The sequence below is a fragment of the Maniola hyperantus genome, chromosome 7 (assembly GCF_902806685.2).
Source record: "Maniola hyperantus chromosome 7, iAphHyp1.2, whole genome shotgun sequence".
NCBI classification, from domain to species: Eukaryota; Metazoa; Arthropoda; class Insecta; order Lepidoptera; family Nymphalidae; genus Maniola; species Maniola hyperantus.
In genome coordinates, this window is record NC_048542.1 from 15,655,192 (window position 1) to 15,682,817 (window position 27,626).

A 27,626-nucleotide genomic window follows, 5' to 3' on the forward strand; every position below is an offset into this window, starting at 1 on the left:
ACCCTTGTCGTTGCCCGCGCGTCACGTGTCGGCAAAGTCGGCGGCGGATCTGTACGCTTAGTAAGATTTTACGTCTCACCAAACGTTGCGAGAATTCGAGAGTTGAAACACAGTACCGTCAAAGTAAAATAGACCTAAAGAGCCTTGAATTGAAGTTAGAAATTCGATGCCACTGATTTTAATTTCGCAACGTTTCCACTTGGAGCACTGGCTGTAGATGTGTAGACAAACTTGAGCTTTAAAACAAGGCAGTTAAGATCCAGTTTACTATAGCGCGGAAGTATTTTGACACTCGAATACTATCAACGTTGGTGAGACATAAAATCTCGTATTAAGCGTACAGCAGTTTGACATTAAAGTTCAAGAAGAATTCTTTGTTTTTAATTGTACGAAACTCGAGTAGTGAACATGTATTCTACTAGCATGCGACTGCGAGTCTGTTGCGAGTATCGTAATGTAAGAAGGGCCTTACAGTTTATCGCACCCTCGGGTTATCAGTCAGTTAGTTGCACATACAATAGGTGCGTGATCATGATCACCTTTGTATAAATTATGAATTTCATTATTGTTTACATTATAAATTTAATTATTACAAGATAATAAACTCTATTAATAGATACAGGTAGGTACCTACTTAGAGATTACTATGATTACTTAGTTACAATAAAATGCCTAGAAGTACCTACCTAGTATTGATTATAAATTATTGTGATCTTTAATAGAATTTTCCAAGTTTTTTCTTATTTATTAAATTTTTTTTTTTATTCAGATACAAGTTAGCCCTTGACTGCAATCTCACCTGATGGTAAGTGATGATGCAGTCTAAGATGATAGCGGGCTAACCTGGAAGGGGTATGGCAGTTTTTATTAAACCCATACCCCTTTGGTTTCTACACGGCATCGTACCGGAACGCTAAATCGCTTGGCGGTACGGCTTTGCCGGTAGGGTGGTAACTCTAGCCACGGCCGAAGCCTCCCACCAGACCAGACCAGAAATTTAGAAATTATAAAATTCCAAACTCCTGCCAGGAATCGAACCCGGGACCTCCCACGAATAAGACCACAGCGCTCACCACTGCGCCAGGGAGGTCGTCGATTAAAATGAAATAAAAGTAAATTAGGGGTCTAATTTACTTTTATTTATAAGACTAGCTGATGCCCGCGACTTCGTCCAAGTGAATTTAGGTTTTAAAAATCCCATGGGAACTCTTTGAATTTCCGGGATATAAGTAGCATTATATCACTCTCCAGTCTCCAGGTTCCTACTTGAAATTTTTATCAGAATTAAAAGGTAAAAGAGTTGCTTGAACATAGAATATTCTTACCGCAAACTAATAAGACCTATAATATGCAGCGCACTGATTCAAGAAGAAACGCTAGTTTAGCAGCTAGGTACGCTAAGAGGTTCCTATTTGAATCCGTTCTTTCTTAGCCGACTTAAAAGATAAACAAGTCAATTGAACTCGCAGGTAAGTCTAAGTAAAACTAACGGAAAAGCTGTGATAGCCTAGTGGTTAGGACGTCCGCCTTCTAATCGGAGGTCGGAGGTTCGATCCCGGACACGCACCTCTAACTTTTCGGAGTTATATGTGCGTTTTAAGTAATTAAATATCACTTGCTTTAACGGTTAAGGAAAATATCGTGAGGAAACCTGCTTGCCTGAGAGTTCTCCATAATGTTCTCAAAGGTGTGTGAAGTCTACCAATCCCCACATGGCCAGCGTGGTAGACTATGGCCAAAACTCTTCTCACTCTGAGAGGAGATCCGTGCTCTGTAGTGAGCCGGTGATGGGTAAATCATGATGATGACTAACGGACAACGGTAACTCACTATTGGCTAAAATGCACTGTTGCATCAAGAATACCATGAATTCAGTTTATCATAACGATTGGGATTGTAGCAATCTTGTATCAACAACTTTCGTGTCAATCCATGGGGCTTCTCATGGAATAAATTACCTCGCGTGGCATGTTAAAAGTATGCTTCCGCCGTTTTTCAAAAATGATGCTGCATTAAAAAATTGTTTTTATGTACGCATGCTAGAGTTTTCAGTTCAGTCACTCAATGCCTCCCAGACCCAGTGGTAGTCGGTGTCTTCGTGCGTAACCGCCCGGTTCAGGTCGCTAGTCGACGAACTTTTTTTTTTTAATTTATTTTTTACTTTTGTTAATTTTTGCGTTCGGAAAAATGGAATTATTAAAAATAGTGTTGTGCTCTTTATGTTTCGGTTTTGTTTGGTGTGCATCGGTAAGTGAAAAATAAAATAAATATAGGTTTTTATTTAATTTGTGATTTTTTATACCCTATATTAAATAATTACTTATTGATACTAAGATTAAGAAAGTAAATAACTACTTACTTATTTAGGGTTCAACATAGGTATGAGATTGTTAATTTCAATACTAATTACTTAAATTGTAGCTACCTACCTAGGTAAAGGTATCCTAGTATGCGGGTAGGTTTTTTTTTTTTAATTACCAACATAAAGAATGTTTATTAACTAATCCAATTTAGACACAGCAAAAAAACCATGAAGGTTTAAAAAGTGTGTCATTCCGTCTACTTCTTAATACATAATAATAATAATAATAGTGTTTCTATAAACAATTTACATTGTTTATAGAAACACTTATTACATTACATTTTATACAAAAATGGGGATCATTACAATTTGTTAATATAATAGGATTTTAGCTTATGTTTTAAATTAAATCTGGGTAGATCGAAAGTAGTTAAAGTAGTTTTCTTTTCAATCATGACAATAGTTTTAGCAGCTAAATAATGGGTATACTTAGTATACATAGAAGTCATTGAGAATTATTAATGGCGGTAAATCTATTTTATGTTTATTGACATGATTTCTAATAATTCTAGTTATCTACACGTAAAATACCTATATTACTACCTACTTAATCCCAACTTAATCTAATTTAATTGTCTCTGTCTATCTGTCTGTCCGTCTGTCTATCGTGTCTGTCACGAAAACCTATAGGGTACCTACCTACTTCCCGTTGACGTAGAATTATGAAAGGCAGGTACTTAGGTAGTTAGATTTTAAAGCACAAGTAAAGGAATAAATCTGAAAACCGTGGATTTGTGGTGACATCACACAAAAAAATGTGTTAATGAATTTGTATTTTCAATTTTCAAAGTCAGATAGATAACTATCTTGATTATCCGGGATAAACAGTAGCCTATGTCGTTCCCCGGGATGCAAGCTATCGCTGTACCAAATTTCGTCAAAATCGATGGAACGGATGGGCCGTGAAAGGCCAGCAAACAAACAGACAGACAGACGGACAGACAGACACACTCGCATTTATAATATTAGTACGTATGTGTACGTGCGTACGTGAGCTAAGCACGTTGGTCGGTAGTTTTTTTTTTTTTTTTTGTCTCCACACACTTTATTACTTAGGCTACATGCTGTCTACTGGTCGTCTATCGCGTAGGTCCAATTGTTCCTTGTTAGTCAGTAACTTAAGTACTAAGTAGTAAGTATTGGTATAATGTATCTTAATATAAACACACTTCCTATAAGGCAACGAACACAATGTGAAGATTGGTGTTTCACCTTTTAAGAATAAAAAACTCAATGGATATATCTCTTTTTGTTTGAAAAGCAGTTTCAATGATTCATAAAATACATGAAAAAGTAGGTAGTTTTTTTAAAAATTCATTATACCTAGGTATACGCTTGACCACAATCACACCTGATGGAAAGTGGTTATGTGGCCTAAGATGGGACGCGTTTACCTAGAAGATGCCTATTCACTCTTGTTTTAAAGATACCCGGGTTGTAATTGGTAGGAAACACATATCGCGTGTAGTTTTCTATTTCTAAGTGGGTAGGTCTACGTACGTGACTTGCCGAAGGGATATTGAATTAGGATGTAAGGGCTCCTCAACTTGTAAAGCGAGACAACATAAAAATATGCAGTCCGCATTGATAGACCTGAAAGAGACAAAGAATAAAAGGTTAGAAATAGATGGTGAGATTTTATTCCTTGTGGAAAAGAGAAAATAATATCACACACTGCATGCGTGATTGGGTTAACGCACTATGATCTTTTGAGATTTAATCATAGGTAATATAGAAATAAGTTCTGAATTAGGGCATCTTTTTGAGCGCAAGACGCATTTCATGGATGCCAATGAATCATTAAGATTTGGGACAGGGAGGTGTAGCTGCCAAAGGATTTTTTTTAAAAATAAAAATGGCGAGTAAACGAGCAAGCGGGTCACCTGAAGTGATTACCACCGCCCATGAACATTTGCAGTACCAGAGGAACTACCAATGTGTTGCCGGCCTTTCAGAAACTTGTTGGTCCGCCCCTTGAATAACGCCATGTTGTAATCTAATGGGAACACCGCATGGTGGAAAAAAGGATCTGGCACAATGGGTGGTCGAAGTGCTCCAGAAACCCAGGTGGTGAAGGTGGTGTTTGCGGTGACGTGCGGTGCGGTTATAGAAAATGGACGGTGGAATGAGATCAAACAACTCTTCGGAACACCGATAGAACCAATAGAACACGCAAAGAGAGCTTACGTCTCTGCGGTGTTCCAAGTTTTCCAACGAGCCGGAGTAGTTACCTAGGTAACTACTTGGTAACTACTGATATTACTAAAGGTTGCTTCACGCGCGTGGTAATGTCCGTCACTCGCACAGACCACCATCTACAGACTCCTAATAGCCGAACACCCCTGATCGCCAAGCTCAGGCAGTTACTTACCATACAAGTCGGCCCACGCCCATACGGTACCCTATTTTTTTTAAAGAATATTATAGCGATATTAAATGACTAATATTCCCCTTTCCTCTCCAACTAAGCGTCAGGCTTGTGCTACCCTATCTGGAACCACGGCAGGTACCCCGAACCCGAACATCAGCGTGAATGAGAGACTAGTTGAAGGATACAACCTCAGCCAGCCTATCTGGAAGTCGCTCAACCGCCTCAGAGCAGGGGTGGGGAGGTCTTTTTTTTCTTCCAACTAAGCGTCGGGCTTGTGCTCTAGGAGTAGGTACGACAATAGTGCAACGGGCGGGGTTTGAACCGTCGACCTTTCGGTTTTCAGTCCACTCCTTTACCGGTTGAGCTATTGAGGCTCTAAATTGTCTTGATTACGTGACTTTTGAGTCCAGAAATCACCACAAAGCTTTCTCCTCTGTCCCCCGCCAACTCGCGCACCACTGGCACAACAGGCGGAACAGCTCGGACCGTGATCGTGGACCAGTGGGTGTTGGAGGAAGGATCCGGATCTGCGTTCTCGTGTACATCTGCTCCAGAAAGGGGAGAAAGACTCCAAGGGACAAGGAAAGGAAGAAAGAATTTGTAGGGAGTCAAGAAGGCGTCCCGGGAAAGAGCCACCGAGCAAGTACCGAACGGGCGCCCTCCCGCGTTTCGGCCCATATAACCGCCAACATTTTACGATTTTGTTTTCATGCAAAACCTTTTATATACGTATTCTTGTGGTTGAACTCTGTGGTCACTCGCTACATAAATCTTCTCTTCTCTATGTTTATTAATACAATCTCCTCGGTTATTTCATCTTCCTTTCATTTTTACGCTGATGATTTACAAATTTACACTTCGGAAACCGTTGAGCGCATTCCAGCTGCAATTAACACACTAAATTCAGATTTGGCCAAGGTTTGCGAGTGGTGTAAGTGCTATGGACTTGCAGTAAATCCGATCAAATCGCAAGTAATCATTATTGGTAATCCCAGAATACTCTCTAAGCTACATAATCTACCTGCAGTCCGCTTCGATGGTATAGCATTGCCATACAGCAATAAAGTCAAGAACCTTGGTCTAATCTTGGACAATTCTCTCTCTTGGGGTCCACAAGTAGGGGAGGTGGGGCGGAGAATCTTCGCCACTATTGGATACTTAAGACGGTTGAAAAATCTTCTGCCAATAAAAACTAAGATTACGTTAGCTAACACACTTTTGTTGCCAATATTAGACTACGGTGACTCTTGTTATCCGGACCTGACACAAGAACTTTTAAACAAGCTGGAGAGACTACAAAACATGTGTATTCGCTTTATCTTCGGCCTACGAAAATACGATCATGTATCAGAGTTCCGTGCTAAACTAAAGTGGCTGCCAGTATCTCGGCGGAGGGAGATGCACGCTTTGTCGCTCCTATATCGTATTCTGTACTACCCTCAAACACCATCATACTTAAAAGAACGGTTTTCCTATCTTGGTGAGAACAATCAGTTCTCCCTCCGCTCCAGCACCGACAATAAGCTTATGACTCCACACAGCTGCACGGTATACTATGGTAACTCTTTCACCAGTAACAGTGTCAAACTCTGGAATTCACTCCCAGCTGAAATACGTCAGGCGAAATCCTTAAACTCCTTCAAAAATCGTTTGAAGAACTATTATTTATCTATGTAAACAGAATTATGTAGTATATTATAGAGATATGTATATAGGTATATATATATTTATATATATTTGTGTATTATTAGAATGTACTGTGTATGTAGTCTAATTTATAATAATATAATATACCTAGGGCCATTTTCGGCTGCCGCACCAACCCGTGCTTTCGTGATTCCTTTCGTCAAAGGTTGCCTGGAAGAGATCGCTTTAGCGATAAGGCCGCCTTTGCATGCTACAGCTATTAGATTAAGATCCTGTATTGTGTTTTTTCAATGTTTACTTTGTGTTGTGTGCAATAAAGTGTAAAATAAATAAATAAAAAAATAATTAAATCATCTTGAGTACTTATATTATGTATTTTTTCCCCAGGAGAGCTACACAGCGGCCGTGGTGGACATCGCGAAGGGCGATCTAATCAGCAGCAATAAATATGCCGCGCTGATACGCGAAGCAGCTCAGTCAGTAAGTTGTTATCATTTAATCAAAAAGTGTGATAACTGATAGCCTAGTGGTTAGGACGTCCGCCTTCTAATCGGAGGTCGGAGGTTCGATCCCGGGCACCTCTAACTTTTCGGAGTTATGTGTGTCACTTGCTTTAACGGTGAAGGAAAACATCGTGAGGAAACTGCATGCCTGAGAGTTCTCCATAATGTTCTCAAAGGTGTGTGAAGTCTGCCAATCCGCACATGGCCAGCGTGGTAGACTATGGCAAAAAACCCTTCTCTCTGAGAGGAGACCCGTGCTCTGTAGTGAGCCAGCGATCAGTTGATCATGATGATGAATCAAAAAGTTCTCACGTAATTTTTAAACACCTAAATATATGTGAATATTATAATAACGTCGTAGGCATCACCTAGTACCTACTCTACATGCGAAAGTATGGGTCTGTCTGTCTGTCCGTCCGTCCGTCCGTCGGTCTGTCCGTCCGTCTGTCTGTCTGCTACCTTTTCACGGTCCAAGTGTTTAACCGATTTTAAGGTACAGAGCTTACATATCGGGGAAGGACATATTATAGGCTAATTTTTATCCCGGAAATTCAAAGAATTCCCACGGGATTTTTAACCTTTTACTTTTATTATTAAAGTTTACATTACTTACCTACTTACTTTTTCCGCGGCTAAAGACAGGAGGTAGAGGGAACGGCTGAGGTCTTACCACAGTCACAGAATATATTATGTAATAATTGGGCCATTACGAATGTGTGAACTGAGTCCTGAATCATTTTGGGACTAAATCATGATGCTCTGGTGTTGTGTGTAACAGTAAAAAAAGGATTAGTCGATAGTCAATAACAGGGTATAAAGAGCGAGGAGAAACAATACAAAAGCTACCTGCGGCCGAACGGCATTTCTTTATCGATAACGACTTATGTGGCATTCTCACAAGTCATAGCCCTATAATCTTAATGATTTATGACTCAGTTCGCACATTCATAATGGCCCAAGTAGACTAATAGTACTACAACAATAGACTACATTTTGAATAAAATTCATTGTAGGTACTTAGTTATTTTCTCTTTTTTCAGAAAGTCGACCTGTTGGTGCTCCCTACCCCAAAGGATGTGTCTTCCAACGGTACGCTCGAATCCTGTGTGAATGGATTAGAAAATTATGATGAGGTACCTACCTATAAGGTGTTGAATTTTCAAAAATCCTTTTTAGCGGATCCCTACGTCACAATAGCTATCTGCATGCCCATTTTCAGCCCGATACGTCCAGTATTTTGAGCTGTGCGTTGATAGATCAGTCAGTCAATCAGTTAGTCAGTTAGTCAGTCACCTGTTCCTTTTATATATTTAGATTATGAGTGATTGATATGCTGGATTATAGTAATTTCTATATTCTCCTTATCTCGTTCGGTATTTCGTAGACAATGAAGATTGACGTAGAATTAAATCTCATTGAAGAATTAAAGCCAGAACATTCAAATAATTGAATGTAATGCAAGAATTATTACAATATCCGTTACCTCTAAGAGGAAGCCGCATGACGCGTTATGGACTAAGGCTGAAATCTACAGAGCGCACTTTGACTTTGCTCAGACATAAGTTTGAGTTAAAACGAGACAGATTTTTGTGAGAGATGTAGCTTTGTCTCGTTTTAACTCTGTCTTAAGTCTAAGCTAAGTCAAAGTGCGCTCTATAGATCTCACCCTAAGAGCCAGCGCGTGCCAGACATTCGTTATTTTATAAAAGCTGAAAGTTTCTCTGCGTATTGTCCCCAACGCAGGGAGGAACGATCAGTGACTATGATGTTTGTATCATAGTGGACAATAATGGACCGGCAAAGGGTCGATCATGATGATGATGATATTTGCTTATATTTTTTAGACCTAATGTTTGGTGGTTTCATTTATAAAATTAAACAACACTATTTAAATCTTTTTTGTTAGAAAGAGAAATGAGGTAGAATTTTGGTAGAAATGAGGAGATCTTTAGGAGAACTAGAGTAACCGACATAGCTCAACGGGTTACGAAGCTGAAGTGGCAATGGGCAGGGCACATAGTTCGTACAACCGATAGACGTTGGGTCTCAAGGTGCTGGAATGGCGACCTCGCACCGGAAGACGCAGCGTTGGAAGACCCCCATTAGGTGGACGGACGACATCAGACGATTCGCAGGGAGGCGCTCCAGATTCAGGCGGCGCAAGACTGTGGCGAGTGGAACTCCCTACAAGAGATCTATGTCCAGCTGTGGACGTCTATCGGTTGATGATGATGAAATTAATGCTAACATCACCAGAAAGTAGTCTCAAGTTTGATTTCTGACTATAAAGTTATTAGGAACCTATTTTGTCGTCCAGGTCGTGAAGTCGATCTCAGCAGCGGCGAAGCATGCTCAAATGTACGTGGTGGCGCCACTGTATGAGAAAATAAGCTGCCAGAACAAGGAGGAACTAGTTACCAGCACTCTGGTCTTTGATAGAAACGGAGCTGTTATTTCAGTGTAAGTCGACCTACCTGGCCTTTGACGACGGTACGGGTTAAATGAAATATACCACTTCCAAGTTTGCCGGCTTCCATATTAGCCTTCATCATCTCATACCAGTTACCACCACGTGAGATCGCAGTCCAGGATTAACTTGTAAGTTGTATCCAGGGCCGTCTTTAACTGCGACTCGTCTGATGTCGTCCGTCCACCTAGTGGGAGGTCTTCCAACGCTGCGTCTTCCGGTGCGAGGTCGCTATTACAGTACCTTGGGACCCCAACCTGATTGATTTGATTACCTACCTATACCTACCTTGATTACCTATACCATTCATTTGTTCGAAATACAATAGAGTAATTTATTAATTTTTGGTTTTCAGGCACAGGAAACCCGTAAACGGCCTCACGAAATGCAACACGACAACATCAAGGCTGGGTCGCTTCGTCACCGACTTCGGGCTTACGTTCGGAGTCATCGTGGAGGAGGACCTCGTTCTGACCAAAGCTCAGGAGATCGACGGCATCAAGAACTTCGTTGTCACTGACAACGTTTTGTCCAGGAGACCTTTCTTATTTGGTGAGCTGAATTTTTGGCAGGGTTTTCTGTACTGTCCGAGCGCCGGCGAGAAAACGACTAACTATCGGCGATTTTCTCTCTCAAGAAACGCACAATAAATGTTTTTTTTTAATAGAGATAGCGAGCAAACGAGCAGGCGGGTCACCTGATGTTAAGTGATTACCGCCGCCCATGAACATTTGCAGCACCAGAGGAACCGCCGAAATGTATGTATTCCGTGTAAACGAAAGAGATGCATATATCCAAAGTTGCTCTCTGGACTCTGACTGTTCACACTGCCGGCGACGACTCGCTTTACTAGTTTTGTCGCTGAGCGACGAGCTTTCAAAAATAAACCCGCTCTGCGATATTCCTTCAACGATGCTCGCTCGATTGAACGCGTGTAACTCGCGCGCAGGTTTGCACAGCAGGACTGGGCGACCGCGGGCGAATGGCGCGAGTAATCGCTCGTCGCACTTGACACTCGCTTATAACCCGGCGACAAAACTATCGAAACTACACACTCGCTTCCCGCTGTTCGCCAACTTGTTTATAGTTTCTAGTTCTACTCATTTCTCGTTCATCGTCAGCGGTCGGACCACTGCCTAAAACGCCGAGTAGTTTATAGTTGAGCCATTACGAACGTTCGAACGAGGTGATAAATTATTTACGATCGATTACATTACGATCAAGGGTTGTGAGAATGCCTCAGAAGCCGTTATCGATAAAAGGATGCCGTTCGGACGCGGCGTAGGCAGACGCAGGTAAAAAGTATGGGCTTTTGTTGCTTAACACACAACACCAGAGAATCGGGTTCCAGTTCCATAAGGCCTGTAAGCGCGAGTGAGAGGTCCGATAAAAATAATTTTATGACCTAGTTCGCACGTTCGTAATGGCCCTAGTATAGTATAGCCATTATCTGTCCCAAAGAAAACCTGCAAGACCGACAGCAGCCAGAGAGGAGTGCAGACCTGATAATTGTTCCTTTTCTTCTCCATTAGTTATTTACATGGTTTTTTTTCAGCTAAGCAGTTCCCGTCTTCCTGGGCGTTCGCTAACAACGTCAACGTGGTGTCTGCGAGCGGCGTCATCAGCAGTCGAGATGTCCCTGACAGAACTTCCACTCTCATTGTTGCTACACTCGGGAGAAATGGAATTGGTAAGTTATTATAATTCGTCTAAGATTATTCGAGTCACGCTGTTCAAGGCATACTGTACATCCTTATACTCGGCAAGCTTGTGGTTTCAGTACACGCAAAGGGCTTACAATGCGCTGCGAGTCCAATATAATAATGCGTTCAGGATTTTGTTGCGGCAACCTCGGTTCTGTAGTGCATCAGGTATGTTTGCTGAGGCGCGGACAGATGGCTTCGATGCCATCTGGCGCAAGAAAACAGCATCACTGTTGTCCAGAGTCCGAGGAAGCAGCAACGGGATCCTGCGCATGATAGCGGACAAAATGGATAGTCCTCTGATGGGGAAACTCGTGCAGAGGACTAAATCCCTTTTAGTTATTAAGTACTAACATAGTGATTAAGTATTTTGTTACTAACTCCTTAGTGTTTAAGTATTAACATAGTTATTAAGTATTTATTGTTACTAACACATAATGGATCAATTGTTGTCCGATTTAATAAATAAATTGAATTAAATTATTAGCGGATACCCGCATGTCCATTGTTTTAGAGGTTCAATATCATCTTCGCATTATTGCCTTCCTAATTAAACTAGTTTGGGGCACATCGTTGACTTCCTATTCCTAATGAAACTGGTTTGGGGCACATCGGTTGGATGGTTTCAAAATCTACAATGGACATAGGTAGAAATATATTTTGTGTTTTGCATTTGACGATTCAAAAGTAGGTAGGTAGGTACTTGTAAAGTTTAATTGAATCACTTCCCCTATTATAAATGCGAAAGTGTGTTTGTTCGTGTCAGCTCGAAACTTCAGTCTAGTGCTGACGTCACTAAAATGGCGGCCACGCGCATTAGCAATTTGCGTGACCTATACAGTTTTGTGCTACTTTGCAATAAAAGAAGGATTTTAGTAATGGAACCGGTCAAGTGCGAGTCGAACTAGCACACGAAGGGTTTCGTACATTCGCATCTTACAAAATGTAAAACTTATAAAAATGTAGAAACCAAAGGGGCATGGGTTTATTAAAAACTGCCATACCCCTTCTAGATTAGCCCGCTTCCATCTTAGACTGTATCGTACGACACTTACCACCAGGTGAGATTGCAGTCAAGGGCTAACTTGTATCTAAATATAAAAAAAAAACTAAATAAGATTTTTTTTATTCTAGGCAAGCGCACTCGCAGGTCTGATTGCAGCCAAGCGCTAGTCTGTAAAACAAAAAAATTGCATGGCGGCCATTTTGAAATTCGCCATCTTGGTTTTTACTTTTTATAATTTGTTGTTAAAGCGGCAATAGACATACACACTCTGTTGAAATTTCAACAAGAAACTTCAACTGTTTCAGGTGAACCCACCCTTATCGCCACTCCCCCCGCCTCGTTCCCAAGTGACGAGCTCAGTCAGTACGCGAGCCGGCCTCTGAACGTGGAAGCCAGCGCGCGGGGAATCAGCGACTCTGTGTGCCACGGCACGTTCTGCTGTCAGTTCTACGTGAAGACCAGTGTTATTGGTAAGTGGCGCAGTGTTAGCACTGTGCTCTTATTAGTGGGAGGTCCTGGGTTCGATTTCCTGGCAGGGGTTTGGAATTGTATAATTTCTAAATTTCTGGTCTGGTATGGTGGGAGGCTTCAGCCGTGGCTAATAGTTACCACCCTACCAGCAAAGCCGCCAAGTGATTTAGCGTTCCGGTACCATGCCGCGTAGAAACCAAAGCCTACCAGCAAAGCCGTGCCGCCAAGTGATTTAGCGTTTCGGTACCATGCCGCGTAGAAACCAAAGCCTACCAGCAAAGCCGTGCCGCCAAGTGATTTAGCGTTTCGGTACCATGCCGCGTAGAAACCAAAGCCTACCAGCAAAGCCGTGCCGCCAAGTGATTTAGCGTTTCGGTACCATGCCGCGTAGAAACCAAAGCCTACCAGCAAAGCCGTGCCGCCAAGTGATTTAGCGTTTCGGTACCATGCCGCGTAGAAACCAAAGCCTACCAGCAAAGCCGTGCCGCCAAGTGATTTAGCGTTTCGGTACCATGCCGCGTAGAAACCAAAGCCTACCAGCAAAGCCGTGCCGCCAAGTGATTTAGCGTTTCGGTACCATGCCGCGTAGAAACCAAAGCCTACCAGCAAAGCCGTGCCGCCAAGTGATTTAGCGTTTCGGTACCATGCCGCGTAGAAACCAAAGCCTACCAGCAAAGCCGTGCCGCCAAGTGATTTAGCGTTTCGGTACCATGCCGCGTAGAAACCAAAGCCTACCAGCAAAGCCGTGCCGCCAAGTGATTTAGCGTTTCGGTACCATGCCGCGTAGAAACCAAAGCCTACCAGCAAAGCCGTGCCGCCAAGTGATTTAGCGTTTCGGTACCATGCCGCGTAGAAACCAAAAGAGCATGGGTTTAATAAATACTGCCATACGCCTTCCAAGTTAGCCCGCTTCCATCTTAGACTGCTTCATTACTTGTATCAGAATTAACAAAACCGGCCAAGTGCGAGTCAGGCTCGCGCAATGAGGGTTCCGTCCTACAGTCGTATTTTTTCGACATTTTGCAGGATAATTCAAAAACTATGATACATAAAAATAAATAAAAATCTGTTTTAGAATGCACAGGTGAAGCCCTTTCATATGATACCCCACTTGATATAGTTATCTTACTTCGAAAATTGAAAATACTCATTATTAGTTTATGACCACAATTTAATTTTTTTTGTGTGATGTAACCACAAATTAACGGTTTTCAGATTTTTCCCCTTAAGCCAGCTACAAGACCCACCTACCTACCAAATTTCATGATTCTAGGTCAACGGGAAGTACCCTGTAGGTTTCTTGACAGACCGACAGACAGACAGACAGACAACAAAGTGATCCTATAAGGGTTCCGTTTTTCCTTTTGAGATACGGAACCCTAAAAACATAAATGTCTAACCAAAAGTTTTATAATGCCTCCTTTTCTCCCACAGGTTCAAACCCACAAGATGTCACCTACAGTCTCGTCGCCTTTGAGGGCATCCACCAAACTGGTTCCAGCAATATTGGAGTGCAGACTTGCTCAATAGTGGCGTGCGCAGGGTTGGACAAGCGCGCGTGCTTTATTGCGTAAGTTTCTGTTTTGGTTAGTTAACTAGCTACAATGCGTGATAAGAAAGCTCAGAGTCACTCAGCGGGCGATGGAGAGAGCTACGCTTGGAGTTTCTCTACGTGATCAAATCAGATCCGTAGAATAGAATAGAATAGAATAGAATAGAATGTTTTTTTATTCATGTAAACTTTTTAAAAGTGCTTATGAATAGTCAGGTAGTTTTAATTTACCACTGGTTCGGAATGCCGTTCCTACCGAGAAGAACCAGAGTAACCGACATAGCTCAACGGGTTGCGAAGCTGAAGTGGCAATGGGCAGGGCACATAGTTCGTACAACCGATAGACGTTGGGGTCCCAAGGTGCTGGAATGGCGACCTCGCACCGGAAGACTCAGTGGACGGACGACATCAGACGAGTCGCAGAGAGGGATGCAGGCGGCGCAAGACCGTGGCGATTGGAAGTCCCTACAAGAGACCTATGTCCAGCAGTGGACTATTGGTCTATCGGTAGATGATGATGATGATGAATGCATGAATACCTAGTTATTCCCATCTGACAGTACTATTAATGAAGTCCAAGTTGAAAACGCACCAAAGAGGTCACTATCGCCATCTCTGCCCATCACCGGCCCACAACGGGTCTCCTCTCAAATAGAGAAGAGTGTAAGCCATAGTCCACTACACTGGTCAAGTGCGGTTGTTTATGCTTTCTATAAGTACATGTGACAGGTAAAGTAAACCTTTGTCCACAGATCCGAAAACAACACCACAAACATCAAATTCAACGAAATATCCATCGACGCAAACTTCTCCAAAGAAAACACAGCCCAGTTCCCCACTATTTCAACCACTAGTCAAACTGTATTTAACAAGGAAAACCTCACATTTACTATTGAGAATAAAGATTACAAACATGTCACTACTAAAATATACAACACTGAGAATATTCTCACGTTTGGTATTATTGGCAGAGATTACTCCAAAGATTTTGAAAATAACGATAGTAATAAGGAAAGTCTAATTCTAGATGTTTCTGAATACATTTCATATGAAAATGTTCAGGAATTCTTTGATTATGTTTGGATTAGGTTGAGGGTAGTTATTTTTATTGTTTCCGTTTATATATTAGAAATGATGTGAATTAGGAGAATGTTTTTCGTAAGGAGTAATTATTGTGAAAAAATGTTTACTTAAGTATTTAAAAGAGTTAAAAAAATTAGCCCTAAGTGGATTTTTCCCGGAGGGAAGAATCCCGAATTTTTCCGCAGAAAAGAATTCCTTATTTTTGTGTAAGATTATTGATATGTTAATCCCACCTTCCAAATTGCAATTCTTGCCATGCTTTGAAAGTTTTTGAAATCGTCTCTTATTGAAATTGCATGTATTTACGTAGTTAGGTGTTGTTGCATGCAGTGATACGTATACTTATAGGAAAAGGTTAAAAGTGATTCTAAGGTTAAAAAGTTTTGTGGTTGTTTTTGGTTACCTAACATTTTTCATACCTACCTACTCAACAAACCTTTTTCGAGTCAAAATACTTTGTATAAAGGTACTTATTAAAGCTGAGAATGTATTTTTCTTTTCTTTTCTTTCTAAGCGAGCACACAACACTATTATCATCGCAGTTGTGTGGAAAATTATATTTTTATATTTATTGATACTAGATAGGTAATATTTTGATAAAAATCATACCAATGTTCCAGTAATAAGGTTAAGGCTGAAAATTGTACTATGTAAGTTAGCTTTATTACTTATTAATTACAAATTAGAATTACTAAGTATGTATATACTGGATACCAGTGGCGTGCACAGGAGTTCAAGCCAGGGTATGCATTTAGGTATGAACTTATTTTACGGCCGGTTATAATGAAAAATAAGCATTGATTTATTACAATGAGGGTAAGCAGTGCGTTTATGCCTCTATGAGCTGCACGCCACTGCTGGATACATGAGTGAATACACGACTGAACTCTGTGATATTAGTAATATGGGAGTGTGAGTGACAATAAATATTTTTCTATGAAACTGTGTGTATATTTTTTTATTTTTTTAAAAATAACTTATACACTTAGGATCTCAAGATCTCTAGCGCGAACTTTGCTAATACAAGACAGGTCTATATTGTTTGACATAGGTACCTCCCTGAATCTGTATCGTTTTAACTCTAATATAGGCGCTGATTCTGTTTTCTTTCTCTTAACTATATTTTGAGTTTAGAGTAGGTCCGACCTACTTATTTTTAATCGTCATAATTTACATTTTACATATATTTAATATACTGACTTATAGCATAATATACAAATTATTAAAATATATATTTTAACCCCCTACCAATATCACTAAAATTATCTTGCTATACAACGTTAGTTTTAGTATACGCAAAACCTGAAAGTAGTTTGTTCAGAATCAGTAACAGAATCGATTGCAATCATTTTTCATTCGATTATATTTTGACCAAATAATACTTTAAAATCCTGAAAGTTTGGACACCTAGTTGAATGACCGCATGCACCAGCTGATCCGAGCCGCGCAAGCAGGAGCGCGCTATATCGCCGTTAGCCGTCCCGTTCGCTCACAGTCGCTTGATTGGGGTGACCATGTTTTTGCGAGACAACGATTCAACACAAAAAGCTTATAACTTCGTAGGTTTTCATTATATATTTTTGAAATTTTGTATATTTATTCTTTATGTAAAAATATTCGACACGTGTTTCAGTTTTTGCATATACCTACCTACTAAAAACTAATTAACTAAAGTTTTGTTTTTTCGTTTGTGATGTATAAAATGAACGTGGTCCTGATCGTCGTCGCGAAGGGTTGTTTCTATCCAATCCATGTAAGACTCCACCTGAAAAAATAAATGATAGAAAACCAATAGCTTTTCGTACGAACCTAAGTTTTTAGAATAGGTAGAATAAAAACTCTAATAAGCTTTTTGGAAGTCCAAATTAATCGAAACTTTTCGTTCGTTCGAAACGTTCATCCTACCCAGAGGAACCAGCTAGGAATTTTGTAGACTTTGTAACGTGCGTTGACACATTGGCCCCGTGTCATATCAGGGAGACAGCATCAAGACCGGGAGCCGCAGCAGAAATGGCTGAAAACGGCAAGCGGCGCAAGTATGCCTCTCTTATCGAGAGTTAGCTACATTTTTGTTCCGTTTATCGTGGAGACCCTGGGGCCATGGAGTAGTGCAAAAAAACCACGAGATATTTCGTCGCGATTAATAGCCTCATCTGATGACAGAAGAGCTGGCTCATTTTGCAACCTGGCGTGCAACCTTGTCATTTAGAAATTCGTCAACTGTATAGTATCCGCGAGTAAGCAAATGTTGTGTTTAAATCTATGCAATGGCAAATCTACGAATTCTTTCGGAAACATGTTATAAAAACGTATGCTCGTACTTACCTTTGTATAAACATCTGGCTTGCCCTTAGCACAGGGCAGTCCCCAGGACACGATGCCCGCTTGTCGTCCCTCCCTCACCAGGGGACCTCCGGAGTCGCCCTGAGGACGATACAGAGAATAAAGAACCTAGCGGGTGATTCGCTGAACGCTCACTCAAGTGTCTTAGCCACTGAGCCCATTTGACGTTGGTTGGTTCTACATTGCCGCTTCATTAAGTGATATTAAAATATTCTTCTTTCATAGGAAGCTTTCAATTAGTCTATCTATATCTATACTATCTATATCTATACTAATAAATAAGTGTCTGTCTGTAATTTCGAAATAACTACCTCAAATTAAGCTCATAGTTATTTGAACTGTACCTACCTACCATAATTGAATCACACGTTTTTAAAAATTTTGTCTGTCTGTTTGTTTGAACGGGCAAATCTTCGGAACGGCTGAACCTATTTTGACGGGACTTTCACAGACAAGTAGATTAATCAAGGATTAATCATAGGCAACTTTTTTGGCCGACTTTCAAAATATAAGTTGTGTTTTTCTACCTATATACACCGATATCTCCGAGATTTCTGAACCGATTTGAGTAATTTTTTTTAATCGGTGGAGAAACTTCGACTACAGTTCCAGCTGCATCAGATCGCTGCGAGCTAGATCAAATAGTGGTATACTCACATGACAAGCGCCTTTGCCAGTTTTGCTGAGAGCGCAGATCTGTGTCTCGTATACGGGGTTGGTGTCCTTGTGCATGACCTTGCACTCCTCATAGGATACCGCTTTCAGTTCCAGCTGCATCAGGTCGTTGGGAGCTAGGCCTGGGTACTGCGAACAAAGTTAACCCAGATTATTTCCTCCATGTAACTAGGTATATCTGGTATGTAGGACGATTCTTTCTATTCGCACCAATCTGTGATGTGGGACAATTATTATAATTTTTTGCGACATCATTCATCAAAGTGTAAAGATAAATTAGTCAATTATAATTATTTATTTGTGGAATACAAGCATATAACAATTAGTTATTAAAATTACAAATTATCATCTAAAGTCTAAACCACCGCAACGAGGCGGGGTGCCCAGAATGCTGGCAGCGTTACCTCGTTGAATGGCCAGACTAATAATATGCTGACCGAGGTAACTGCCAGCCCTCCGTTCCCCCGTGGATTCCGCGAGACGGAATGACAGGTCCTTAAAAAAGGATCTAGCATCCTCAGCATCATCCGAACCAGTGGTAAATTAAAACTACCTGACTATTCATAAGTACTTGTAAAAAGTTTACATGAATAAAAAAACATTCTATTATATTCTATTCTATTCCTCGCCCCACGAACTCATGGTCTCCACCCCAAAAGGCACAAATATGAAACTATTTTCTATATTCTCATACTTTCTATATTATAACTCATTTACCGACAAGTTTACACAGTTTAGTTATACTTAGTGAGTGCCATATCGTACTGAAGTGGTCCCCCATCTAGTAATGAACAGATTCTCCCCCGGCGCTATGGGCTCATCATTCAGCTCTATCGCGTCAACGACGGAGTTGAATTGGATTTCATTCTCAGTGAAGATGATCGCTATGTTGTTCATTATAAGCGTGTTATTAGTAAATAGTATTATCTTACCGAAGTGGTCCCCCATCCAGTAAGGAGCAGATTCTCCCCCGGCGCTATGGGCTCATCATTCAGCTATATCGCATCAACCACGGAATTGAATTTAATCTCCTTCTCAATGAAGATGATCGCTATGTCGTTTATTATGAGCGTGTTATTAGTAAATAGTATTATCTTACCGAAGTGGTCCCCCATCCAGTAAGGAGCAGATTCTCCCCCGGCGCTATGGGCTCATCATTCAGCTCTATCGCATCAACCACGGAATTGAATTTAATCTCCTTCTCAATGAAGATGATCGCTATGTCGTTTATTATGAGCGTTTTATTAGTAAACAGTATATCTTACCGAAGTGGTCCCCCATCCAGTAAGGAGCAGATTCTCCCCCGGCGCTATGGGCTCATCATTCAGCTCTATCGCGTCAACGACGGAATTGAATTGGATCTCCTTCTCAGTAAAGATGACCGCTATGTCGTTAATGATGAGTTCGGGGTCGTACTTCTCGTGGCGAACCACTTTGCGAATGCTGTACCCTTTGCCGCCTAATGCCAGCTGGTTGGTGCCGACTATAGCTTTGTAGTATTTGAAATTTATTCTGGAAATTAAAGTTAACAGATTAGAATATATTTAATATCATATATACAAAACATCGATTTTTTGCAAGAATTGCAGAACAGTTTAAAAGTTCCCGAGCGCAGCAAGCGCCAATTTTTTCTATACCGTCCTATTTCTTCGAAAACCATAAGTAAGTATAAGAATATTTGCGTGATAATTTAAGTAATTCCCATCTGCCCCTCCACCCCTCTATCCCCCAAACAAACCCCCTTAGATACTAATCTGTGCACACCCCCTATCCCCCCACTATCCTCCCTCAGTCGAGAAGACGGTACTAAGCCATTGGCAGCCTTAGTCCCCTCCCACTATTTTCCCCCAGTCACAGTGCGCGGCCGTGAGGATCACTCTTAGCGGGATGCCGTGAGCCGTTGGCGGTCTTCGTGCCCCCCACTATTCCCCCCCCCCCCCCCCCCCACTATTTTCTCCCAGTCCAGTAGCAGTAATGTTACCCGTCAACACAGTGCGCGGCGGTGAGGATCACTCTCGGCGTGATGATGGAGGCGCCGCAGAAGTGCCGGTACCCATACACTCGCAGCGACACCTGGTACGGCGCTGAGCCATTGGCGGCCTTCGTGCCCCCCACTATCTTCTCCCAGTCCACTCGCCCATCATCTGGGATTGGGCGGTAGTATCGGGATGTCACTGAAAATAAAAATTCAATCATTATACCTAATTGGGTCTGATAAGAGTGAACTAGGGTGTGGGAATTCTCGGTTTGATCCTGAATCGACGATTGTTTTTTCATTTAATTTTTATTCAGATTTAGGCCCTTGACTGCAATCTCACCTGGTGGTAAGTGACGCTGCAGTCTAAGATAAGTCAGGTGCGGGCTAACCTGGAAGGGGTATGGTAGTTTTTAATAAACCTATGGCCCATTGGTTTCTACGCGGCATCGTACCGGAACGCCTAATTGCTTGGCGGGACGGCTTTGCCGGTTAGGTGGTAACTAGCCACGGCCAAAACCTCCCACCAGAAAATAATAAAATGTCAAATAATAGAATGTCAAATATTAGGCTATGGTAAAGTAAAAGGAAAAATTGGGCTGCTTTAGAGCTACCTGCGGAAATGTATGTACGTGACAGGTCGAGATTGCAATCGGGGAGGGAACACCCCGCACACCCATACAGCCCCCGCGCTAACCCGGTGCGGGCGAGCGTGGGTGACGTGTGGGTATAGTCAAAGTCAAAGTCAAAGTCAAAGTCAAAGTCAAAATCAAATGATTTATTCAAAATAGGTAATAAATAACTCTTATTGATTGTCTGGTATAGTGTTAGATTTGTAAGATATAGTGGTGATAATTATAACGCAAACTTAAAACTAAAGCTACGAGGGGCCGTATAGGGGGATGTCGCCCCGCCTCATACCCTGATTGCCATCTCGACCTGTCGCGGACTATACCTAGCTAAACTCTCGTAAACTGGAAGTTCGATGCGTCTCTATAAAAATAATCTTGGTTTAATTAGTCCATGCCAATAGAAATTAGGGCGAAAAACTAAAAAAAATTATTATAAACACACACATAAAAAACATAAACAAAATTGTAGGTAAATAGTAATTTAGTAAGTTACGTAAGGGCGGCTACCTGGAGCGGGGGTTGAAGGCAGAAGTCCTTTTTGGTTACGAAAATGATTTTATTAGGACATTCGTGTCGACGTTGGGACACGAAGGCCTTTACTTAACTATATCTTATCTAAATTACAAATACTACTTATGCTAGATTAATGCTACCTTAAAACTAACTCTATCGATTTTATATCGATTTCCCCTCTACCGTTCTGTGGTCGGTTAGCACCAGAGATCACGTACAGAGCTGGCTGCAGACCTTGATGACTCTATGTGCCGGAACGTGATGAGATGGCATATTTCCACACGTAGCTGGGCTGCTAGACGACATGTTAGCTCCCCCGGCTATGCCTGGGTTCTATATAGATAGGTAAGGATAGCTGTATCCGTAACAAGTATCTATATACCTAAGTATTTATTATTTTTAAAAATAATTCTATCAGGAATTTGAAAAATGTAAAGAGTAATAAGATCGGTTTTATATAGAAGTTCTGTACAGTAACAATCTCTTTCTGCAGTTTATTCCTAATTTCTGAGGGTCATGATTTGTTTCTTTAATGTTAGAGGTTTTCTTGGGATTATAATGCGGCATTTTGCCGGATCAATTTCAACTTTTTCAAATGCTTTCAAAACAAAAGCAGTATTATAGGAAAAAGGTACATTTTATTTTAAATAAAATTATTTTTAATAAAATGTACCTTTTAAAAATAATAAAACCAAAAATCAAGACAAAAGTTGTTTGTCAGAAGTGGGATTCGAACCCACGCCCACAGAAGTGGACTGCGACCTGAACGCAGCGCCTTAGACCGCTCGGCCATCCTGACTTATTACAATTAGTCGAAATTATTGTACTAATCTTTTACTCAACTACTTCACATGCCTAGTATGACGTCAATAAACTATAAAATATAATACACTAGATGACAGTAGGTAATTGCAGTTGTTATTTGTGATGAGTGATCTGTAACTCCCAAATTCCTATTTCGGATAGACACAGTGTTAGGTAGGTATACTTTGCGGAAGTCCAAGGAACCACAAGCTTAATTCTCATCATCATCATCGTCATCGTCAACCGATATACGTCCACTGCTGGACATAGGGCTTTTGTAGGGACTACCACACGCCACGGTCTTGCGCCGTCTGAATCCAGCAGCGGATGTCGTCCGTCCTCCTAGTGGGGGGTCTTCGAGTTCCAACACTGCGTTTTCCGGTGCGAGGTCGCCATTCTAGCACCTTGGGACCCCAATGTCTATCGGTTTTACGAACTATGTGCCCTGCCCATTGCCACTTCAGCTTCGCAACCCGTTGAGCTATGTCGGTTACTCTAGTTCTCCTACGGATCTTCTCATTTCCGATTTGATCACGTAGAGAAACTCCGCACATAGCTCTCTCCATCGCCCGCTGAGTGACTCTGAGCTTTCTTATGAGGCCCATAGTTAGCGAAAAAATATTATTGACTCATTATTTACCGTAAATAGGAAATGTTCCTAAACATAAAACTAAAAACACAGCACTAAACATCTTCCGAACTAAAACTAGTTTTTTATTAAAATACGCTTCTTTATATGCCTGAAAAATGCACTATGCATGTACATATGTACGATGTATGTAAATTATATGTTGATGATATGTGATTGATCTGAATACCAGCGAATAGCGATAGATCCCCTATAGCAATAAAAAAATCACGTAATACTAACGTGTATACTAAGTGGATTCACCTAGGATCAGAAATCCTTGGGAAACCTTTGGGGTATGGGTTTAATAAAAACTGCCATACCCCTTCCAGGTTAGCCCGCTATCATCTTAGACTGCATCATGACTTACCACCAGGTGAGATTGCAGACAAGGGCTAACTTGTATCTGAATAAATAAAAAAAAAACCTCGATGAACAGTTTTGGAATGATAATGGTACGGAACACTTTTTTAGGGTTCCGTACCTCAAAAGGAAAAACGGAACTCTTATAGGATCACTTTGTTGTCCGTCTGTCTGTCGGTCTGTCAAGAAACCTATAGGATACTTCCCGTTGACTTAGAATCAAGAAGTTTGGCAGGTAAGTAGGTCTTATAGCAGAATTAAGGGAAAAAATCTGAAAACCATGAATTTAGGGTAAAAAGGGTCCCGTTTATCCCTGAAAATTAAAGAGTTCCCGCGGGATTTTTGAAAAACCTAAATCCACGCGCATACGAAATCGCGGGCATCATCTAGTCTTCTTCTTAAATATATAAAAGGAAAAGGTGACTGACTGACTGACTGACTGACTGACTGACTGACTGACTGACTGATCTATCAACGCACAGCTCAAACTACTGGACGGGTTGAGCTGAAATTTGGAATGCAGATAGCTATTATGACGTAGGCGTCCGCTAAGAAAGGATTTTTGAAAATTCAACTCCTAAGGGGGTGAAATAGGGGTTTGAAACTTATGTAGTCCACGCGGACGAAGTCGCGAGCATAAGCTAGTTAACTATAAATATGACAAAATAGCATTCAAATCCTTCCACTTGTTTCAGAAAGCCACCTACAATATTATTATCCTGGCCCCATAAATATTTTTTGGAAGATTAAAATAAGAATTACTCAGGTATATTATTGTCATATTGAAATCTATAGGTCCCACAAATTGCTATTGCGCTGGAACCATGTCTCATTAACTTCAAAATGACCTAATTTTGACGTCAGCCGAAACACAAAAATATACTATCAGCTAGAAACTTTAGTCTAGTGCTGACGTCACTGAAATGGCGGCCACGCGCATTAGCGATTTGAGGGACTTATAACGTTACTAACCCATATCGCAGTATAATAGGCATTCTTGCACACCGCAGGAAATTACTAACTGCCTTCGAACTATCAAGACGTCTTGTTTTATGTATGATCTGTGATCCATAATAATATGCATTCGAGTCTGAATGTTTGTATGTTTACATTTAATTTTATTAATACCTTCAAGTCGAGAGTGAATATTATTAGTGAATACCAAAAAGGTAACGATAAGACCTCTTTCAGGCGCCATAAATACTTATGACAACTACTCAGCGCCGGCAGAGTGGCATATTTAGCTTCAGAGAGTTGCCCTCTATCCTCTGAACAGTGGCGGATTTGCAGTCTTGGCCGCCCTAGGCCCCAGGATTTCGTAAGTACCAGCCGCCCCTTCTCAACACTTAGCCATGAGTTGACGGGGGGGGGGGGGGGGGGGGGTTGGATTAAAAATTTACCATTTGATTTGTCTGTAAAATACAATCCAAATAAATAGGAGCGCGAGCGCAGCAGGCGCTATTTTTTTTGTTACTAAAAAAAGTGCTTTATGTCATGATTGGCCGCCTCTAATATCTACTTAGCCGCCCTAGGCCCGGGCCTACTGGGCCTTAGGGCAAATCCGCCACTGTCTGAACCCAACAAAATCCATATCGGTGATGGTTACCAAATTTGTTGTGACCCGCCGGACCAATACGAACACTCCTAAACAGTATATCAAATAGATCATGGACATGAACATCAGTTTCAAACCATTTTCAAACTGAAGACAAATCCACATAAAGGGCCTATGCGGAATGATAGACAATATTTCACGTGCAACACCAGTCCTATCAAAATACTTAGCTCGGCGCCAGAGCAAACTTTATAGAAGTACAAATTAAATAGAGCAGGCATTTATTTTAGAGTGGCCTCTGAAAGATGTTTATATCCTTTTAAATACGCATTAGATCATAAAATAAATTCAAGCTGAAATATGTAGATACTAGCTGACCCGGCCCGGCTTCGTTGGGAATTTAGAAAATCGAGGTGGGGGTTGAATTTCCAAAAATCCATGTGCCGACTGGCACTTCAGCTGGCTAATGCGTTGAGCTATGTCGGTTTGGTTCTCCGACGGATTTTGTCTCTCAAAGAGACACCCAACATAGCCCGTTCTACAGCACGCTGAGCGGCTTTGAACTTGTAGACAAGGCCAATACTGTCAGTTTTACTTTTAATTTATTCAACTGCTGATGTATATAAGTCCCGCAAATTTCTAATGCGCGTGGCCGCCATTTTAGTGACGTCAGCACTAGACTGAAGTTTCGAGCTGATGGTATATTTTTATTTCGGCTGAGGTCAAAATGACGTCATTTCGATGTTAAGGAGACATGGTTCCAGCGCAATAGCAATTTGCGGGACTTATAAGGTATCGCATCAGAATGTTCGTAGATCTACAACAAGGACATATTAGTGATCGCGGCATAGCAATCTGCATGCGCGCGCGTCGCATTGACAAGTATGGTGAATTGCCCACATCCGCTCGTTTGTCTTGCGCCTATTGTGTCAGCCTGCGATTGTAACGGGACTAGCATTCTAGCCTAGCCCTTTATGGCCCAACCTTTTAGTGCTAATGTGTTGCAAATCCTGAACGCTGCCCAACCGAGTTGGAGAAAGCTATGCTTGGAGTTTCTCTACGTAATGAGGAGATCCGTAGGAGAGTAACCGACATAGCTCTACGGGTTGCGAAGCTGAAGTGGCAATGGGCAGGGCACATAGTTCGTAAAACCGATAGACGTTGAGGTCCCAAGGTGTTGGAAGACCCCCCACTAGGTGGACGGACGACATCAGACGAGTCGCAGGGAGCCGCTGGATTCAGGCGGCGCAAGACCGTGGCGTGTGGAAGTCCCTACAAGAGACCTATGTCCAGCATTGGACGTCTATCGGTTGATGATCATGATGATGATGTGTTGCAAATTGCAAGATCTGTCCTAGCGTTATCGACCAAATTCTGCGTCTATCCCTATCGCGGAAACAAGTTAGTGATTAGTATAGCGCTCTCTCTGTTACGCCATCATCATCAACCACCACCACCTTGCGCCACCTGAACTCTGTTACGTAATCCCAAACAAATGAGAGAGACACATTATCTCAGTAGGCGCTAACCATTTTGAGGTACCATCACCGTCGCCATAATCTACTCATCACTCCATTAATTACGGCCATAAGCCATAGCGCATTACTGAGCCGGCGAATGGGTAGATCACGATGATAATGAAAAAAAAACTAAAAACAGCAATCCTTTTTTATTTACACGAAAAATACCTAATTGCTTCTTTGGAATTCGAATTCCAAACAAACGATTACTCTGTTTATAAGTGGTTTATAAGTCTGTCTACAGACTATAATGGTTAAATTAAAAAGAATTTATTCGAATTTGCCAATTTGACGTATCTACCTAAATTGCAGTCTTAGTACAATCAGAGCGGCAACGCTGTCTGACGTCTCACGCTTTTCTTGAGGCTTTTTCCATCGACAAAGCGTTGGAAAAGCTTCGAGAAAGCTTTGTTACATTCAATTTTTTTTTGTTATATTATTAAATAGCTTATGGTCGTGACTTCGTCCGCGTGGACTACACAAATTTCAAACCCCTATTTCACCCCCGTAGGGGTTGAGTTTTCAAAAATCCTTTCTTAGCAGATCCCTACGTCACAATAGCTATCTGCATGCCAAACTTCAGCCCGATCCAGTAGTTTGAGCTGTGCGTTGATAGATCAGTCACTCAGTCAGTCAGTCATATTTTCCTTTTATATATTTAAAGATTACGGCCGTGAGCCAACTAGATTCTATTGCAGAATTACTAAAATAATTGTTATGTTATTATGGCTAGAAAGTAAGACATTATACAAGTAAATAATAAATATACATTTACTTACACATAATATATTAGCTAACTAACCTAACTACAAGACAATTCACTTAGAATGTTGAGAGTAAATAGAGATTTATGCATACTTAACAGTAAATTATCGAATATTATATGCACTGGTACAATGTTTAATCTATGATCCCGAGAACATAGTAGCATTTCACTGTCATATATCTCTGCGATAATAGTGGGACAACAATATACGGGCCATACTTATCGATCGACATCTATGTTAGCTATATAATACGGCTAACATAGTGGTAGATCGATAAGTTGTAAGTACTTTAGGATCTAGCAATAGGAGCTTGGGTGAAAGTTGCTTGTAATATTTTTATGTAGATAACGGCTACATACCTATCGCTATTTAGCGATAAGACCGTCTTTTTGTATCTACTTTTTAAGATTTCTTTTTGTAACCTGTCATTTATGTTAGAAGTAGTTAGTTAAGAATATACATACATACATTCCTACCACGATTAATTTGATGGTTTGATAGACAGCTCGTGAAGTTCCAGCGAAAAAAACAAGAAAGAGGGTGAAAAAATGAATAAATATTTATTTACCACAGATCAATCAATTATAACATTGTGTTATGGTACCCACACTAGGTAGTCCTGTGTCGTGGGTACCTAATAGAATTAACAATAAACAATTAACCGGTAAACTGACGCTCGGTTTACT

General features: G+C 41.1%; 2 protein-coding genes and 1 non-coding gene across 3 annotated transcripts; 1 reads left to right on the forward strand and 2 right to left on the reverse strand.

Moving 5' to 3' along the window:
• The first annotated feature begins 1,937 nt into the window (after window positions 1-1,937).
• On the forward strand, window positions 1,938-16,107 carry LOC117983671 (vanin-like protein 1). Its single transcript, XM_034970289.2, has 9 exons — window positions 1,938-2,247; window positions 6,768-6,860; window positions 7,924-8,016; window positions 9,201-9,343; window positions 9,706-9,902; window positions 10,906-11,040; window positions 12,365-12,529; window positions 13,965-14,100; window positions 14,835-16,107. Exons 1-9 carry the CDS (start codon window positions 2,188-2,190, stop codon window positions 15,220-15,222), a joined length of 1,410 nt encoding a protein of 469 aa, XP_034826180.1. The 5' UTR covers window positions 1,938-2,187; the 3' UTR covers window positions 15,223-16,107.
• Window positions 16,108-16,509: 402 nt separating this feature from the next.
• LOC117984092 (chymotrypsin-1-like) lies at window positions 16,510-24,074 on the reverse strand. The gene is made up of 6 exons (XM_069499934.1): window positions 24,071-24,074; window positions 20,165-20,357; window positions 19,449-19,695; window positions 18,166-18,312; window positions 17,491-17,589; window positions 16,510-16,930 (listed from the first exon to the last, which is right to left on the reverse strand). Exons 1-6 carry the CDS (start codon window positions 24,072-24,074, stop codon window positions 16,826-16,828), a joined length of 795 nt encoding a protein of 264 aa, XP_069356035.1. The 3' UTR covers window positions 16,510-16,825.
• On the reverse strand, window positions 22,019-22,102 carry TRNAL-CAG (transfer RNA leucine (anticodon CAG)). The gene has a single exon. It is a non-coding gene; the product is annotated as a tRNA-Leu (tRNA).
• Window positions 24,075-27,626: the final 3,552 nt, after the last annotated feature.